We start from the raw sequence: 19,105 nt of genomic DNA, 5'->3' as shown, positions 1-19,105 counted from the left end.
CAGGTTTTAATATTATTAATATTTAAATGTTTTATTGAAAAAAAAACATTTGAAGACTTGGTCATACACCAAGCAGTATTGTCCACCTTTTATTCTCTAATGAAGTGCTACTCATTAAATGAAGGATGGCGTAAGATCCGGGTAGCAGAACTGAAATTTTAGTCAGACTTTTTAAACATATCAGTTTCAACAGTTCAAGTCTAAAGCAAGAATGTACTGCTGTTTGATACAAGATGGTTCAGCATGTTATTGTACAGCACAGAGAACATAACCTTGGTGAAAGAAGACCTGGTGTTTTGCATTGTTAAGTGTAGATACCACAGTCTGGCAAAGGCAAAAGAATGATGGTATGATTGATTATTGTTTTACAGAGTTACTGTTGAATGTGAATTTCTTTGTAGAGCAGCTTGCAGTCTGGAAAATATGAAATTTACCTTTGTGCAGATTACATGGAGACATGAGTTTATTAACATAAGAAAATGTACCTGGGCAGACGCTCTCCAAAAGAGAACCTTTTTTTTTTTGAAGTGTTGAAAATGAAGATGCACAAAAAGACACAAATCACACGCAAAACTGATCCAGTTGAACAAACAGAGGGAGAGACAAAGCAGTTGTCCCTGACAAATATTTCTCACAGCAGGAGCAGCTCATCCAGACAGCATGGAAAGATCACAGTGGGTTCTTTAAAGAGTTTTTACAGCCAGTTTATGATCTGAATCAGGAGGACAGCCAGCAGGAAATGTCTATTAGAACTGTTTGTAGATCCTAGAAAAGAAGAAGAGAGAAATTAATTCCACTAGAACGGGATGACTTTAAACTTTTGCCTCGGTTTAAATTTTTAATTCCCCCTTTGATCATGCAAGATCTTAGAATAAAGCAAAACATTTCTGAGATTTTCAGGAGGGAAAACAAAGTTAAACATTTGTCATTAGAACTTATCAATATCAACAACATGGAGTTGAAATCTAGTTTGCAGTTTTCATGCATCCAATGTTGGAAATGCAGCAACATTCATGTTATAGTAAAACAGATTACTTAGACCTACCACTGTCAGTAAGGACCACCACCTCCACTGTAAAGTTTTTCTGTTCAAGAAGTCCTTTTGCCAAGACTGTGTATCTCCCAGCATGGTTCCTGCTCGAGCGAGTGGGCAGGGTGACCACCTGCCCATCTCTGTACCAGGTGACTTGTGGTTGAGGATTTCCTCTCACCTCACAGCTGAGGCGCTCTCCTTCTCTCACCTGCAGTTTTGTTGGGCAGACGAGCTGTGGACCAACTGAGAGACGAGAAGTCAGAGGAAGATAAGATGGTTGATAGAAAAGCTACTTTGATATGTTTTACTTCAGGAAGTGGATATATTGATGTAAAGACGCCCAAGTGAGGTAGAAAGGTAGCCTAGGATCTCATTTCCTTCCAAGCGCCCAGTAAGTACGCCAGGCTTTGAAGCCAGTTTGACTTGGTGGCCAAACTGTGTAATGTCTACGTCACGTGATGCACTGCTGCAGATTTTTTTGAGTGTCACAGATCAGAATTTGATCCATTCAGTCCCAAAACATGTGAAGGCTAGAAGAGCTACACAATTTAATCATTTTATCCTCATTCAAGTTAGTGGAGGGCTAACTGTTGAGCAGATTTGTCTGGTTCCCCAGCTAGTAGAAAGTAGGAACAAAAAAGGCAGGAAAAGGGGAAAAAAAATCATACACCTTCAAAAAAGTTAAAAGCAAATGTTAGCAGTTTCACTCACAGAGGACTGTAGCGGTCAGTTTTTGTGATATCACCACTGGAGGGGGCTGTGGTCCTTCAGGTCCCAGTTCAAGCTTGGCTTCACACCAGAACTGAGCACCATTATCATCTTTACTGGAGGTGATGGTTAAAGTGAAGGTCTCGGTCACTGGTGTCTTCCCTGTGCTGTTGGACTGCAGTTGACCCAGTGCTGTTTGTCCCCTGTAGAAGGTCACAGTGAGGTTTTCAACAGGAGCAACATCCTGCACCGTACACTGCAGAGTGTACTGATGACCTTCAGACATCAGCCCGGTGTGATTAACAACGCTGATGGACACGTTATCTGGAGGCTCTGTGGAAACAGATCAACAGATAAATCAAACAGAAAAGACCTGATGCATTTTCAAACCATGTCAAAGACAATTATTAACTCACTGTAGACTATTACGGTGAGATTAACGTGGCACTGCCCTCCCTGCTCAACTAGTGCGAAGCACTGGGGCATGATGTCCCACTCAGTCATGTTGTCCACACTCCAGGCGAGGAAACGACCAATAGTGAGTTCAGGAGCCGACTAGAGTTGCAAGAGGTCACAAATAACAAACATTTCACTGTTACTGTCTGGGTGATACTAGTTTATTAGGTATATCTTTGTAAAGCCTATAGTGTTCAATATTGTTTGTCGATCGTTTTGGCCTATTTGCTGAGTGGGTGGTCAGAATATCTGGCCTTCTTGGAGAGAAGAGTGGGTGTAGTCCTGTCAGGAGTGCCCCACCTTGGGCTCTCATGTTCATGATCATGGTGGAAAATCCTGAAGGCTGTGACTTGAAGAAATGGAGCTTGAATGTTCTTTTATTGGACTTCTATACTAGACATTAATGAATACTTCATAAGTCCCGCCCCCTTTTTGCTCTGTGACCCACTAACATATGAGCAAACTTGGGACCCAGTGAAACCTCAGTCATCTTTCTCCTTTTTTGTTTCTAGCTAACTGTTTGTAGCTAGCTAATCCGCATCAATCGTTAGCTAGCTAGTTAGCCAGTATTTTCAACATACATAAGCACATAAAACATCTTAACAGTAAACAGGAAAGGAGAAAGTTGCCAGAGGCTCCACTGGGTAACAAGCTCAACTGTTATTGGAGGGGACTCACTAAAGTCTTCACCTGGGTGGGTGTAGTTTTGCATGATGTAGCAGTGCAACGACCGTCTCAGCCCATGCCCTGAGTGCACGAGAAAAAGTTGGACTGAGTGACAAAGAATAGATGAATCCAGCGAAGTCCCATAAGTTAAAAGCCACAATTGCTGTGATGGCGTCTCCCTACAGTATGAGCACATCTTAATGCGAGCTGACATATGAAGTCTACATTTTTCTACTTTTACTCTTACTTTTAATGTAGCGTTACTTTTGACAACAATGTTCGGGAAGTCGGAAAGAACCGGTGCAGTTCGGCAGCTCCAACAGTCGAGTCAAATTTTAACTTTGGACAAAAACTAAATGCAACATAAACAAACCTTTACTTCATGAAGAGTGCTGCTGTCTGAGACCAGAGACTCTTCAGAGATTCACTTAGTGTACAAAAGACCATGATGTGTCATAGTGGATCAAAAATATTATCAGAAAGGAATTTTGTTCCTGAAAGTATTGAATACCTGATGAATAATGTTAATTCATACATATTTTTTAATATATATTACACAGTACCTCCATCACTGAAATGTGGCAGAGGTGGTCCGTTTTTTCTCCTCTTCATTATCCATTTCTGGCTATTGTCACAACCAATGTCCAACTACTACATTTATGTTACTAAAAGGAACCTTGAGGGCCACTGTCAATCCAATTATCTGTGCTGACACTATTAGCAAGAGACAGCACTTCAGGGGCATAGTGAGGGGTAAATTCAGTTTGTCCACCGCTGAAATGAGGTTGATAGTTTGCTCATCTATTTTCAAATCAGCTGTATCAATTAATGAGGGGGGAACTACTATTTACCCACCTCTGTATTCACCACTACACCCCTGATTTAGTTATGATTATGTTCAGTGACAACATCCAAAAAGTGATAAGACAATCCAAAGGGAGCTGACAAGAATGCACAGCAGGCACTCTGTGTGACTACGGACATAAGACGCAGATGGGTGAAATGTTTTTAGGGTGTCCCATTATTCAAGCACAGAGCAGTTGATTGTTGTCTCATTCCTAGGTTGTCAAGTATCGACGCTTTGGGTGAAGCATCCCGAACACAAACAAAATAATGAGAAAAATACAGGCAGAGAGCAGGGTACAGATAAATCCACATTTTTTAAAGAAAATCCTACATAGTATACCTTTAACCTGTTCTTTAAAGGATGCATGTTTAAGATCTAGTGGCCTAGTGGGGAGCTTGTAGATTGCAAACACTTCTTCTCACCCTCCCCTTCCAAGCATGTAGGAAAACCTATGGTGGCCACGAAACTTGCACAAAATGCTAAAGGCTGTATCTAAAGCTACCTTTCTAGAGCTGTTTGGGTTGTCTCTTCTGGGAAACTGTAGAAACACGGCAGTTCAACATGGCGACCTACATGAAAGAGGACCTGAGCCCTCTGTACTGTAGCTATAAACGGCTCATTCTAGAGTAGTTAAAACACAGTGATTCTCATTTTCAGGTGATTAAACACTAATGAAAACATCCATATGAATATTATATTCCATTTCTGCCATATTCTGCCAATAAATCCCTGTAAATCTTACACAGTGGACCTTTCAGTTAATGGGGCTTTCAAGTCATGTAATAGAGAACACCCATTCCCTTACCTGACCGTCCTGCCAACCAAAAGGAGAAAAATCAGACCTTTGTATAGAGCAGTTTGCTGTGACTGGATCTCCAAACCTGTGACAGGAGAGTGTACACACATTTAGTTGTCACTAATTTACACAGAAGCATGGAAAAATGCAAAGAAAAAGGAGGGGATCCCTTCAAAGTAGCTGCTAGTCCACGCTTTTTTTTGTTGTTGTTTGTTTGGCTTTTATTGCCACACTGCATCTGTGCACAAATTGGGCAAAGTAAGTTTTCTGATCATTTTAATAATCGCTCCAGTGTCTTAGATTAGCATTAGCACGATTAGCTACTCACTCAGTGTAGCACCAATGTTAGCCTGATTTTCACAGCTTAGCTAATATTATGTTGCTATGGCTTTTTTTTTTTTTTTTTTTTGCACGCTGGTAAAGCTGCCAAAAATTAAAGTGACATACTGTTTTGCTCCAACCTCATTGGTGGAGGTTTTAAATTGTAAGCTAACGTTAACGTCACCATCCATTAACATTAGCTAGCTACCATGGTATACATACGAAACACCAGCAAATTAGTCTTGGTGGCTTTCAGTTTGAATCCTTCATGTAACTTTATACTCATTTTATTTTGTGTATGGATGTTTTCAACTTAATGCAAGCTGTCAAACAAATTCACACTGTCAGGGGAAGACAGCGCAAGAGCTTAATTGTTGCTACAGACTGATGAAGAAGAAAGTGAATACAATTAAATCTGTTGTGATTGTTGCTCTAAGCTTTCAGGCAAAGTCAGCATTATGGTCAGATTTATATCCAAGTACAGAGTGTAAAAAAGAGCCATAGCGATCAAACATTAGCCAAGCTGTGAAAATCAGGCTAGCCTTGGTGCTACACTGATCCTAACACTGTTCACACTCATCAAAGATACTGAGGTGATTAGCAAAATGATCAAAAAACACTAGGCTCTATACAAAAACCAAACAGAAACAAACAGTAAATACTGTAATACAACAGTTAGTTCTGACTAAGTAATTTGATTGGACGAGAGACATTAATGAGTGCTGATACAGAGTATAACAGTACTGGGACTTTTAACTACAGGCGTTCTAGTAACCGTTAGCCTACATTAATGTTACAATGGCTAACAGACAGGAGGCATCTTATACATAATTTAGGGCTTTTTACTTTGGGATCACTGTTAGAAACTTTATAATCTGATAAAGTACACAGAAATGGATGCAATCACAGCATAGTTTTGATCTGTTAATCAGAGAAAATAGCCATGCTTATGTGTTAACATTTTTACGAAATACAGATCAATTATACGATCAGATTTCACATTCAGCAGAGGGATTTATAAGACGTTCAGCTTTTGAAATCATGCTAAAATCACGTATCTGTTATAAAATCCCATGGTTGGGTCCTTTGCTTTCAGACCACAAAGAAACTGCACCAAATTCTACTTGGAAGCAGACCGAGTCTGAACTTGTCAAGCGGTGTTGGTCCGCTTATTTGCTCTGAGTCTCAAAAATATAAGATATGTATATTTGTATAATATATATAAGAATATATATAAGACATTCAGTCCATTAAGAAGAACAAGCTGGATCCAGCCTCGAGGCAGTTTTATGGATCCATCCAGAACTAAAGGAGCGCTCTACTGCAGTAACATGCCAGCCTATACCAAGTAGCGAGCAAGCTAACATTAGTGTCCTGTAAATGTTTGTGTTGCCTGGCAACAGTTCAGTTTCAATCCAGTTGCAGGACTATGTCTTGGTGGAGCCAAATAAATTAGTAAATAAATGAAGAAATCATAATCTGTTGTCAACTAGTACTGTCAACTAATAAATGGTGCTCGTAAAAATGTTGTATGAAAGCAATTTACAAGAGGGAGTGCTGTTGTACTGATTAGCCATGATGTTTAGCACAATAGCAGATCCTCTCATGTGTTCATTAACAATATGTGCAAAACCTGCCATGAAAAGTAAAGTTACTAACTTCAGGTGATCACAAAGGTTGGAGGCATAATGGTGCTGTAAACTGACAGGACATTCAGTTGTGCATGTAGAGAATTAAGGGAGTAAAGGAACATGAGAGAATGTTATTTGTAGTTTGTTTGGTTGAGATGACCCTTTAATCACTGAGCCGCCGTACCAGCTTTTCCTGACGTACCTGACCACCAGGGTGGAGGGTGATATCGTCAGAGGGCAGCTGACTTTTTCTGTTGACTCTCCAGAAATGCTGACGAGGGGCGTTACGGGAGGTGGACTGCTGAGGGAAGGAGAAGGTGGAGAGGGGAGGACTGCTGGAGACGGAGAGGGAGGTAAAATTTGCGATGGAAGGGGTGGAATGGGTGTGTAAATGGAAACAGGGGATGAGGGAGCTGAGGTCAAGGGAGTGGTCAGGGAGCGGGAGAAAAGGAAAAACACAATAAGTCACTTCAGTTTGTTCACTTATAAATAGATATATTCTCAAGGTTCCCTCCAAATCATTGCGGAGTATGAGGATAGTTTGTTTTCTTTGGCGTGAGGTTGTATGAGGAAAGGGTTCCCAAACTTTTTTATGTCAAGAACCACCACAACAGATGCACATCAGTTTTAGAGGATTTTATCTTAAGGAATTATCTAAGCATTTTTTTTATTATTATTTTACATTTAAGAGATACGTTTTCACAGTCAATCAGTCGTCAATCTAGGATAATTATAAATCAAAGTGGCCAACCCTGTTTTTTCCTTTGTTGTTCTGACTTCCAACAAATGTGATAAAAGTTCAAATATTCAGTTCCTGCTTTTGCTGGGGAACCCTTAAATCCCACTCAAAGTCTCCTGTTGGACACTGTCCTCTTGTTTGAAAAGACAGGACAGGGTCAGCAAGAAAAAAAAGCCTGTGCAAAACAACAACAAAAAAAAGTCTGTGTAAGTGTATGTGATATTTAGAATAATTTCACCACTTTACCTTGCAGTCAGAAAGTCTTTTCTGATGGGAAGACGTTGCCATACAAGCCAAATATTGCTTTCCCTCGCTCAACCAGAGTCCATTGACAAAAACAGTAATTTTACCTCTCAAAACATTGTAGTTGCTGCTCTTCTGCTGCATCCATCGGTTAATTTATTTGTGTCACTGAGTGACTCTGGTGAAACTGAACTAACCTTTTAAACACTGACATCACACAATAATGTAAGCAAACTAACCGATGGAGGCAGAAGTAGACCAGCAATTCCTGTGTTCTGTGAGGTAATATTACTGATTTTTCCAATGGAGTCTGGTTGGTTTGAAGAGAGTAATATTTGGTTCATGTAACAGCAGTGTCCCATGAGAAAAGACTGGTTGACAGCAATGGTAAACCAGTGAAAATATTCTAAATGTGGCATATGCTTAATTTGATTATATTGATGTTTTAAGTGGCTAAAATACATTTTGTTGACCCCAGTACTCCTGCTGCTGCCGACCCCCATCTACTGTAGATAATACTCTGAGTATGGACAAATACCTCATACGACCCCACCTCAAATAATCTGAACTATCCCTTTAAGGAGTTTTACTAGAGTAATGCCCACAATAGATGCTCACAACAGGTGAAGTTTTTTTTTTTCAATACATAACATTTCATAATAAACCATTTTAGTCTCTTTAATCTTGCAGAACTGAAAATGCAAACCTAAAGCTCTTGCCCATTGCAGCTGATCTTAATCCACAAAGGTATATATAGTAGAAGTATATGTTAAAATCTCTGTAGTATTAAAAACAATTTCAGAAGGAAATGAACTATCTCTTCATTTATTTAATTTGTGCTGAAATCTCTATGAACTTATGAGTCATTTTCCCTTGTCTTTACATAACACAGACGAGGGTCAATTGAATTTTGCCATCTCGTGAAATAATGCTCTTTTTAGCTGATCTATTGTGAACCATTGTTTCATAGCGCATGGAATACACCCAGTGTGTTCCTCTGAGGAAGGAAGGACACCCTGCCCAAGTCAAAAGAACTCGCTCCTCTTTTCTATGACCATTGTTCCACTGAATCCTGAGGTTGTTCTCCTGCCTATCAGATGATCTCACTCACAGTAGCTCGCTGGGGCGTGTGTGCGAGTGTGTGTCGGCTCACTGGCTGCTGTCAAAATATATAGCTGTGTTTCCAACATGCCAGCCTGCAAAATGTGTGCCAGCTAAAGTCTATACCAACGCTAAATACTGTCTAAAATGAAACTGTCAGGAATTAACTGTTTTTTTGCTGATTCGCTCGTATTCAGCAGTGAAAGATTTACTCAGATCCTGAACTTAGGTTAGTAGTCAAAGTAAAAGTAAAAGTAACAAAAAATGTTATTACCAAAATATACTATATTCTGTTCACCCCAGAATCAAAAATACATATTTTTCCCCCTGACCCTCAGTGCTATTTATCCATCCACATAGTTTTGGTGTGAGTAAGAGAGTGTTAGAGATATCGCCTGTAGAGACGACTGCCTTCTCTCAAATGCAATGGGACTAAATCAAACTCATTGTGGTGCTCAAAGCATTAAAGGGATACATTTGTAAATTCAACACCAGTGTTTTCTCCCAGAAATCATGACCCAGTTACTCAAGATAATCCACAGACCTTGTTGTGAGGTGTTTCGTGTGGGAACTATTTTCTTTCTGCTCTAGAATCCACCAGAACTACTTTGTTTTCCACTAGAGAAAAAGTAGTTCCTGCCAGTAACCAGGTCATGATTTTTGGAAAGGGACACCTGTTCTGAGTGAGCACTACACTCCAGGGGATGACTTTTTTATATATTTTGGGGGTGAAATGCCCATTTAAGTGTCAAAATAAAAGTATTCATTACACAGAATGAACCCTTTGAGAGGTTTATTAACTTCAGAAGGACAATAGACTTGTTTCTTTGTGTGTCTGTTTGTCAGCAGGATTGCAGAAAAATTACTGGCCCAGTTGTCATGAAACTTGATGAGAGCATGTAGCTTGAGCCAAGGAGGAACACTTTAAATTCTGGAGCAGATACACAAATTATTTTTCACTGTTGTAAACACTTCTAACATTGGTGTCTATAGCAAAATGACCTGAATTTGTCATACTTAAAGTGACTGATGTGCTGCTACTTAACATACAACAGCCACCTCAGACATCACTGTAGAAACAAACGCAGCAGGTACCTTGGAAATAAACAATGACTAAATTATCCTTACTGTTTATTACAAGTCGATACAACCAAAACAAGTCCCTTTAAATATATATACTGGACTGGACTAAACTACTGGTGGAGGTCTGCACTCTTTTAATTGATACGATCAGTATTTCAAGGATGCAGCTGGTTGAGAACTTTATATATCTATTTCATGTATATGTTGGGAGGTTTAAAGGGACTTTTATGCAACTGGATTGTTTTGGTGTGAGTTCCCTTGACCTGAGTGCCTTTTAGTCTCATTATATTTGAGAGAAAGCAGACATCTCTATGGTCGATATCTCCAAAACTTTGCAACTCACAGCAAAAAAAAAAATTAAAATGGAATAATAGCACTACAATCCAGAGGAAAAATTTGCATTTTTGATTCAGGAGTGAACTGCCCCTTTAAATTTAAATTTTGTTTTCATTTCTATGAAAGACAAATGGCATAAAAAGTATAAAATGTTCCTCAGAAAAGTAGTGGAATTGAGGAATATAGAGGCATAAAATATTCAAGTAAAGCACAAGTCAAAACTGTACTGAAATACAGTAAATGTACTTAGTTACTTTGCACGACTTCATCCATCAGTTACGACACACACTTACTGTACATGTACTACCAATTAAATGCCTTCATAGTGATGTATTTCTCCTTGTGATCTTTTCTACCAATCATTCCCAACCTGAGGGCGGAGACCCTCCACAGGATTTCTAAAATATATCTGAGACCACAAGATGATTTTGCACAATGAAAAAAACATATTACTGCTCCACATTTTCCCCCAGATTTTTCTCTTCAAGTAATTTTTTTTATCTTGCAAGGTCCAAAAATGCAGATTTGCTTGAAAGGACTTTAAAAACTCTGCAACATACTCCGTCTGCCACAGATCTTTGCTAATCTCTCTGCTTTAATTTCTGCTTTTTTATTTGTGGAAAATTGCAGAATTTTGCCTCTTTAGTCCTCTAATAATGCCAAAAAAGGTCAAATAAATAAATAAATAAATTTTTTTGTTTGAACTGCTGACACCTCATCGACATTCATTCGTCCCTCAGCAGAATTTACTGAGGAATCACAAACTAAAAAAAGTTTTCTCTTTTAAATCACCAGTCTGTATCATCTGCTCTGCTCTGAGTGTGTCATCCCATTGAACCTGCCCAGATCATTCATTTAGCTGTCATTTCACTCACCTGAGCTGAACAGGCAGCACAGCAGGAGCGTGACTGGCCATCCAGATGTGCACATCCTTCTTCAGTCTCAAAATACTGGCTGCTGATGTGACGTCTCTCTCAAACACACTGGTTACTGACAGTGAGATGCTGGCAGTGACACGGCCCGGGACTTCTGAGAAAAACACGGGACGCTTCAGGTTTTTATGGGAGTCTGGGTGTGTATGAATGTGCTTTTTGTGTTTGTGTGTGTCTGAAGCTGATGATCGGGCGATTCCTTTGCTTTGGCCTCTGAAACCCACCATGGGCGTTCTCTGTTGGTATATCAAAAGAGGAAGGAAGGGAGGGTCAAGAATAATGCAGTGTAGTGCTGCAGCACAGAGGGCAAGAATGAGTATGCACTGTGTGTGTCTGTGTGTGTGTGAGCAGTTACACACAGAAGCTGGAGCACTGATGAGAAAACAAAACAGTCGACTCAAAGATGATGTGTTATCTCTGAAAACTCAGTATCATCAGTTTGACAGCTGTTGTTGAAATGTCTGTGTTTCTTTTCCACGTTTTTCCACCATATTCCTAAAAAAATACTCTGCCGTCCAGTCAGAACCACAAATCTCTTTTTTGTTCAATTTCAAATACCTCCTTAAAGGGAAAGCTCACCCAAAAATGAAAGTTTAGTCATTATCCTCGTGCCTGTTGAAGGTCGGGTTTTCTTTTTTAGTCCACAAAATGCTGCTGAAGTTTCACAGGAGAACAGTGTTGCAGAATCTCCCAAACAATTAAAGTGATTAACCTTAATTCATTATTATTAACATTTGAATCCTTTTATTCTTTTATTCCTTTGCATTCATTGATGCTGACATTGTGTGATGTGCTCTTATTATCCATTTCCCCTTATTATCCATTTCTCCATTTCCTCTACACTGACTAGACAACATGACATAGTGTCGTCTGCATTCTTTCCTTTCATTTAAATCTGTTCTTACTGGCATGTTTTTCTTGATTTCCTGTCCTTATCTCTTTTCCTCTTCTGTCTCATTTTTTACTAAGTTTTAGTTTTAGTTTGACTCTACTTCCGTTTGTCCTAATTGTATTTGCTTTGTGTTGTTATGTTGCCACCTACAGTGGGTGCCCTGCTCTTTTGCTTTGGCTGTACACTTTGTAGACTCTGTTTCTACAGGTGCTATATATCAGCCTTGGCAACAGTTTTTTTCCCGTGGCCACTCCAAGTATGGCAGCAGAAAATTTCCTTACAACCCCAAAAGCATTTTGCCCATAAGCCACCATATAACAGAGACGTCTATAAAACTGTTGACAGGACACCTCGAACTACAGACAATTTCAATTATGACCTTTTATGTGATAGATTTTCGATCCATGTGGAGGTTTAGTATTTGTAAAACTTTCCTAGAGTTGAGAAAAGCCATTTTGAAATCTATGACATCATCACACGAGAAAACTTTTTTGCTTAGGCACTTCAAATGACGTCGGCTACAACTGGCCAAAAAGTATGTGTGTGCTAATATCAGTTCTGTGAGGGAATTCTGTGGACTTTCATCACAGTGTAAATACATTCTCTCTTGTCTTCACTTCCTGTTAGACTTGAACCTTGAACTTGGCGTGTAATCAGTTCACGCCCATGTTGACTGTCGCTGCTGTGTTGATGGAAATCTTCCAGTCCTCCAACTGGTCAGAAAATCTCTGCCGGTGGTGCAAGTGGCACCATCACTTCTGGAGCCATGAATGGTATTAAAATGTGATTATTGGTGTTAATGTTACCAGGTCAATTACAACAGAGGCAATAATTTTAGTTCTGTTTGAGTGCAACTTAAATTATATGCCTGAGCAGATGCAGAATGTAACAAAGTACATTTACTTAAGTACTGGACTTCATGAGGTAGTTTAACTTATAAGTAAATATAACTTATAAGTATGATGTGAAAATTTGAAAAGTTTGTTAAAACAAGATCTTCCACTTCATGTCAAGATGTTTGCAAGTTATTGAAAATACAAACTTGGTTATCAAAATAATTGGTGACTAATTTAAAAATGGATAAATCGCTTAATCATTGCAGCTCTAAACATCTTGTTATACTAAAAAACTTTTTGTGTTAAAATGTGATCCGTTTTTCTTTTTCTGGTGTGGCAACGATACATTTACCTTGATAGGCAGCCAGATTCACAAGAGCATGAGAGAATCCATCTTGCCAGGTTTCAGGTTATCGATTTGTGTCCACACAAAAAGTGGGCGTGGTTTTAGGTGTGACGACAGCAAGAGGCGTCCATGGAAGCAACTCGTCTCAAGCAAACAACGCCGTCTCTCAGAGAGGTTAGCGCAGATACTGTGATAGCATCATGTCTATCAGAAGTGGAGAGTATTTCTTCATTAAAAGGAGAACAAAGAACGGCAGTAATGGACAGACCCAATCACCTGCCAAGTGTGTTTTGAAAGTGCCTGCCCTTTTCTGAACAGTTTTTAGGGACAACTTCCTAGATGGTTCTGTGTAACAAACCACGTGGCATGTCAGGTTAGCAATATGCTTCTGTAATCCTAAAATCAAAATACTTCTCTAATGTTGTTTTTTTTCCCCCGTCATTAAAGGTCAGATTAGTAGGATTTGTCCGAGCTGTTCATAAACGCACCAGAAAGATAGTTGATTGTTGAGTCTCATTCCCAGGATGTAAAATACTGATGTTTTTGGTTTTGATTGATTTGATTTGATTTGATTTGATTTGATTTGATTTGATTTAGCACATATTAATATAAATAATAACAAGTGTTCAAGAGAGACTAAAAGCCTGCAAGACTTATCATGGATGTCTCACAGTTATAAATTGAAGCAAATCAAAATTCAATTACAATAACTGATTACGATTTTGAGTCTAAATATTTAGTTTCAGAGCCTTGGTAAAGCAGCCGTATGAGAAAACAAAGGCAGAAGGCAGGATCTCTGCAGTCCGCACACAGTAATATATTACTATTAATAATCTTTGTAATATTCTTACTCTGACAGTGGTATGTCATATGTTGTGAGGATACAGTCACCAATCCACTCTGAATTACTGATTAACTTTTTATTGATGTGTACATGCAGCAGGTCACCTCAGCCGTTAGAGCAAAAGCTAAATGAAGAATGGAGAATGAGTGAGAGGGAGAGAGGAATACTTTCCACAGATGGAAATCATTATTTTGAGTTTGTTTGGCTTCGTTTCCACCACAGCCAACATCTGGACAGATACAACGAACGTTTTCAAGGTGTTAACAGTTCACTGGATTATAGTTCAACTTTGGGGTGTAACTAGGCCGCCAACAAGATACAAAAGTCATACAGTAAGATAACTATTAATGTAACTAATTACTTTGATATCAAGTAATAAGTAGAGTAATGGTATTACTTTTTAAATTAGTAACTTATCACACTTTCCGAGTAACTTACCAAACACTGGTTATTAATGATGATTGAACAGGATTATGTTCATGTAAATTTGTTTTTAGGGAAAAAAACTGCATATTGCGCCTTTTTTCTGAATTTATTTTAAGTTTCAAATGAATTGAGCAAGAATGAACAGCCTTACAACTGCTCGCCAAGCTCTCTGTCTTTAACAGATGAAGAAAATCATATTTGACCGCATGAACTTTGCTCTCTTTCCTTTTTTTTTGTTTTTTTTACACCTCAGCTCTCAGACATGCCCTCTGAAAGCAGCAAACTTCCTGCTCAACCAGTTGTGGAAACGAAAGTAGTTATTCTCTCCATTCTTTTGTGCACATCTGCGGCTGGTACATCTTTGCAGGCTGCCGCTGCGGACACGGTGAGTCCTTTTGGATCAGAGTTTGAGCTCATTAAAAGGCGGTTTTGGTTCTTTGGTTCTTTGGTTCTGGCGCGGTGCCGCTCTGCGCCAAACCGAATTATTAAAGTTAAATCAGAAAGTATGTAAATCAACCCTGTCGGAGCCTGTTGGCACCGTGTTGTGTGTCACAGGCCGTGTTTACTGACGGTCTGTCGGTCTTTCTGTAGTCTTATTTTAATGCTGGTTATTAGATATCTAAATCAAAATCATTTTTCCTGTTTATTTCTTAATCGCACCGCTAAAAGAAATCTGTTTTCAGTCCTGCTTCTTTAGTACCGCGGTGCAAGTTCAGATCACAGGCCGAAGAACAACTTGTTCTGGATTAGTGTGTATTTGTTAAAGGATTTCTGGTGACCACCCTGTAATTAGGCAGCCGTTTTAACCAAATCAGTGGCTTTACTAAATCAGTTAGGCCTAATAATAGGCTGACCAGATGAGAATGGGTGTAATTAGGAACAGTGGGGGCTGTTGTCGAGCCTGTCATGTCAAAATGATTAATTATCCGAATAATTTCTAGTAAAATCAGGTAATTCTGATAATTTGTTCTTAATATTATGAAGATCAGTTACAGATTCTGAGGATGAAGGCGACAGGTGTGTTACAGTCAATAGTTACCTACAGATACATTTTTATTTTTAGATTTTTTTTTGCCTTTTTCTTTCACCACAAATTCCTCCTGTTGTGGCAGCTGCACTTTGACATCCGGTTTAAAACAGGTTGGATGACATGAACAACTCGTTTCCAGAGCAATACACAAAAACTTAAAGCGAACATAAGTGATTTGATTGGAGTATTTTCACGGATGTTATTCACATTATATATTAGCCTACTATAATGGTAAGTTTTCAGGACAAACAGGAGAGGATTCTGGTCTTTTTAAAGTAGATTAAATTAAATTCAGTGCACTCCTCATCAGAGGAAGTAGCTTTCTGTTCAGCCTCTGAGGACTGTTGCGTAATATCTCATATGTGGTCCAAAGTGTGAAAAAGCAACTGCTGATGTCATCGGGTGATTGCTATGAGCTTGCATTATGGGAAATGTAGGATGTGGTGTTTTTAGACCGAAGACTAAAAGGCAAGACATTTCAGCTTCTGCTGCTGCTTTGATTTTGACCTTTACAATCTTTGTGAGATCCAGCTTTATAAAAGTGCAATATTAAAGCCATTATATAGTTACTCATGAAGGTAGAATCAGTAGGATTCGTCTGAGCTGTTCATAAACACATCCCAATGTCAAATACCAGCATTTTGGTTTGGTGAAACGTCCTGAGCACAGTGAGAAACAATAAAGAAGTACAAGCAGAGGGCAGGGTCTCTGCAGATACAGCCACCACCACACACTCCTAGCGGGTCATAAATTGAGTTGGATAATGTAATATGAGTCTATATTGTTTTTTTGTGGCAAATGTTGCAGATTATACCTTTAATGCTTGCCAGCAGGTTGGATTTCCTTTTAAATCAGTCTGTGTTTACATTTTGCCAGAATGAATCACAGTGACTTGAACGTTAGCCAGGTATAAAGAAACAGAAGGAGATTTTTATTTTGATAAGATTATTTTTGACATTCTATTTTGTGGTTATGACAGTGGAAACACTACCATTCTTGTCCACAAGGACCTCCCACAGGATCAACACAATATGAATGTTCCTTGTAGTAGCTTTATATAACTGGACTTACCCTTAAATAGGAAATCAGGAAGTCACTTACCCTCTGGAAAAGACCTGCTGACTGCAGAGCATCTGCATAGAAATCAACTCATTTAAAAAAATTTAATATAGAAATATTATACTGTATATAACTGCAGAATGACTGTAACAATCCTATTTTAATTTTGAGTTATTTACATGTAGATGACTTTTTCTCATTTGATTATTTATTATAGAGTTAAAAACCTTGGAATTAAATTCATGAATGACTTTGTTACTGCAAACATGACGACATTAGAAAGAAACAGACATGTGAGTGACTTTTATGATGATTTTTTCAACAGACAGGTGGAAGTGGTTGAATCTCTTCCTGGTGAATTAAAGAGCCAGCCTCTACATCTTGGCAACCTAAAAGTTGTTCTTTTTAAAGGGATAGTCCTGATTTTTTTGAAGTGGGGTTGTATGAGGCACTTAACCATAGTCATTGTAGTATTTGCGGTAAATGTCGGTTGGCATGCCTGTTAGGTGTGTCAAAATGAAACAAGCTAGTGGTACCAAAAACACAGACAGTGACACAGGAAACAGTTCAAATGCAGTAATTTTACCTCACAGAAAATGTATGTTGCTGGTCTCTCACGGCCACGATCCATTAGTTTGTTTGTGTCATTGTGTGACTTCTGTGCTTTAAATGGTTCGTTCAGATTCAACAAAGTCACACAAGAACACAAACAAACAAACTAATCAAGGTAGCAGTAGACCAACAAACCCCCGTGTTCTGCGAGGTAAAATTATTGATTTTGCAAAAGGAATCTGGTGCTGAGATATGACAGCTGAGCTTCCCTGCAGAAAAGGCTCTCTGACAGCAAAGTTAAGTGGTGAAAATATTCTAAATACAACTTATACTCACACTGATTTTGATTTTTCTAGGTGACTAAAATGCATTTTGCTGCTGTCCTTACTGCCATCTAACGCAGATAATACACTGACTATGGATAAATACCTCATACAACCCCACTTAAAAAAATATAAACTATGCTTTAATGCTTAGAATTGAAATGCATCAGCACAATTAAATTATTAATTTTATTTTATTACTTTATTAGTTGCATCTTGAGTCCAGCATGTAACCCTCTGTAAATTACAAAAAAAAAAAAAAAACAGACATGAGAGCATCTTGTTTGACTTTTAACTTGAATTATTCCTTTAATTCTAATACTGGAAACTAATTTCCCCTCTTCTGCTTGTTTAGTGAGCAGACATGGCTGTTCAACAACTTCTCTTAGAAGCTCTGGAGGAGCTGATCGATGACGACTTCAACACATTCAAGTGGTACCTTACGCTGGACATCTTGGAAGGCTGCAAACCGCTGAAGAAGTCCCAAACGGAGAGTGCAAATCGTCATCAAACTGTGACTAAGATGAACGACAGCTACGGTCTAGAGCTATCTGTCAGCATCACTATCGAGATCCTGAAGAAGATGGGGAAGAATGGAAATGCAGCGGGCCTAAAGAGAGAATACGAAGGTGCAGTGGATGCTTAGAGTCAAAGTAAGCAGAATCAATTGGTTTGTTTTGTTTTTTTTCTGTGTCTATACCGATTCTCTGCATCTGTATTTTTTTTCAGATAAAGCAGGAAAACCAGCCGCGGGCTCCGCCTCCACCTCCACCTCCTCCTCTGCTGCGGCACCTCCTGCTGGCGGGGTGATGGCTCAGGGGGGAAGTGTGGTCATCGCCCCATCAGTCACCGGCGGCACCTCTGGAACGTGGAATATAACCGTCAATAAATAAACCCCTCAAACACAAAAACACCCACAAGGAAACACACATACACGTTTTTTCGTTTACAGACATTTATTATTTACCAGTGGAAAAACTTTCAAAAAGTACTATTTTGACAGAAAGAAGTGTCCATAATCAGAGTATGCACAGCTGCATTTAAATAGTAATATTAAAGGAATAAAAAATGAGATCTGTTTTAATAAATAAAAAACATAATATTGTGTGCATGTAAAAGTAGCCATTGTTATATGACCTGGTTCAGGTTAAAAAAAAATTGGCATACGGGACGTTGCTAAGAAGCAGCAGGGTCCCATTTCAGGGCTAACAGATTACTTGATATAGCATCAGTACATTGATTTGGGTACTCACTGATGTGTTTTAATTGTGGCATATAAATAAAATTGGATTAGATTGAATTGAGGCATTTCCAACTCACAGGTTACTGGTATCAGAACAACTGTAATTATGAGTTCCCTCCAGATGTACTGGTTTTGGTTTAAAGAACATCTACCAGCTCATCTGAAGACAGGTTTTTCTTATGGCCTCAGAATAATACCTTTGGTAATATTTTACTTTAAGTCCCCTTATTTAGCATTAATAAATGGTTTATAACACACTGTAGTGCGGTTGTAAGCAAATGCAAGGACAGTTTTATCGTTTATTCATGTAGTGTATTTGTTTTAACCAAAGATGTTCCAATACAATTTTTTTCCCTCCTGAGCACCGATCTTATACCTGTGAAGACATATTTTATATTATTCTATTACATGGCTTTATTAAATACTTTATTCTGATTGGTCAGTTGGCCCTTCATAAGCCCCACCCCTTTTCATTCTGTGCAACTGAGCCAGCTTGGTACCCTCGCCAACTTTCTCCTTCCTGTTTCCTGCACTGACATATGCTATGTGCCAGGCTCGTCTATGTTCAAAAGAAAACCAAATTTTGAAGTTGGTTAAATGATGGAGAATCTGTAAAAGAGACATAATAGTCACATCTGAGGTTAGTTAATGTTAGTAACACT

At 38.8% G+C, this 19,105-nt stretch overlaps 1 protein-coding gene across 1 annotated transcript; it reads right to left on the bottom strand.

The window, feature by feature from the left end:
* Window positions 1-70: 70 nt before the first annotated feature.
* LOC146329596 (intercellular adhesion molecule 1-like) lies at window positions 71-10,890 on the bottom strand. Its single transcript, XM_084714869.1, has 7 exons — window positions 10,836-10,890; window positions 6,661-6,871; window positions 4,516-4,591; window positions 2,158-2,296; window positions 1,745-2,074; window positions 1,046-1,276; window positions 71-765 (listed from the first exon to the last, which is right to left on the bottom strand). The coding sequence occupies exons 1-7, from the start codon at window positions 10,888-10,890 to the stop codon at window positions 695-697; spliced, it is 1,113 nt and encodes a 370-aa protein (XP_084570995.1). The 3' UTR covers window positions 71-694.
* Window positions 10,891-19,105: the final 8,215 nt, after the last annotated feature.

This window comes from Lutjanus erythropterus, chromosome 3 (assembly GCF_056507025.1).
Source record: "Lutjanus erythropterus isolate fLutEry1 chromosome 3, fLutEry1.hap2, whole genome shotgun sequence".
NCBI classification, from domain to species: Eukaryota; Metazoa; Chordata; class Actinopteri; order Lutjaniformes; family Lutjanidae; genus Lutjanus; species Lutjanus erythropterus.
The sequence above is the reverse complement of the archived record's forward strand: the minus strand, read 5'-3'. Positions and strand labels throughout refer to the sequence as shown.

Excerpts from the sequence above, each read along its gene's own strand:
- LOC146329596 (XM_084714869.1), bottom strand. The coding sequence starts at position 10,890 with ATGTGCACATCTGGATGGCCAGTCACGCTCCTGCTGTGCTGCCTGTTC. Across the intron at positions 2,075-2,157 it reads TCTCACCGTAATAGTCTACA|AGCCTCCAGATAACGTGTCC; the intron begins GTGAGTTAATAA and ends CTGTTTCCACAG. Across the intron at positions 1,277-1,744 it reads ACTGACCGCTACAGTCCTCT|TTGGTCCACAGCTCGTCTGC; the intron begins GTGAGTGAAACT and ends CTCGTCTCTCAG.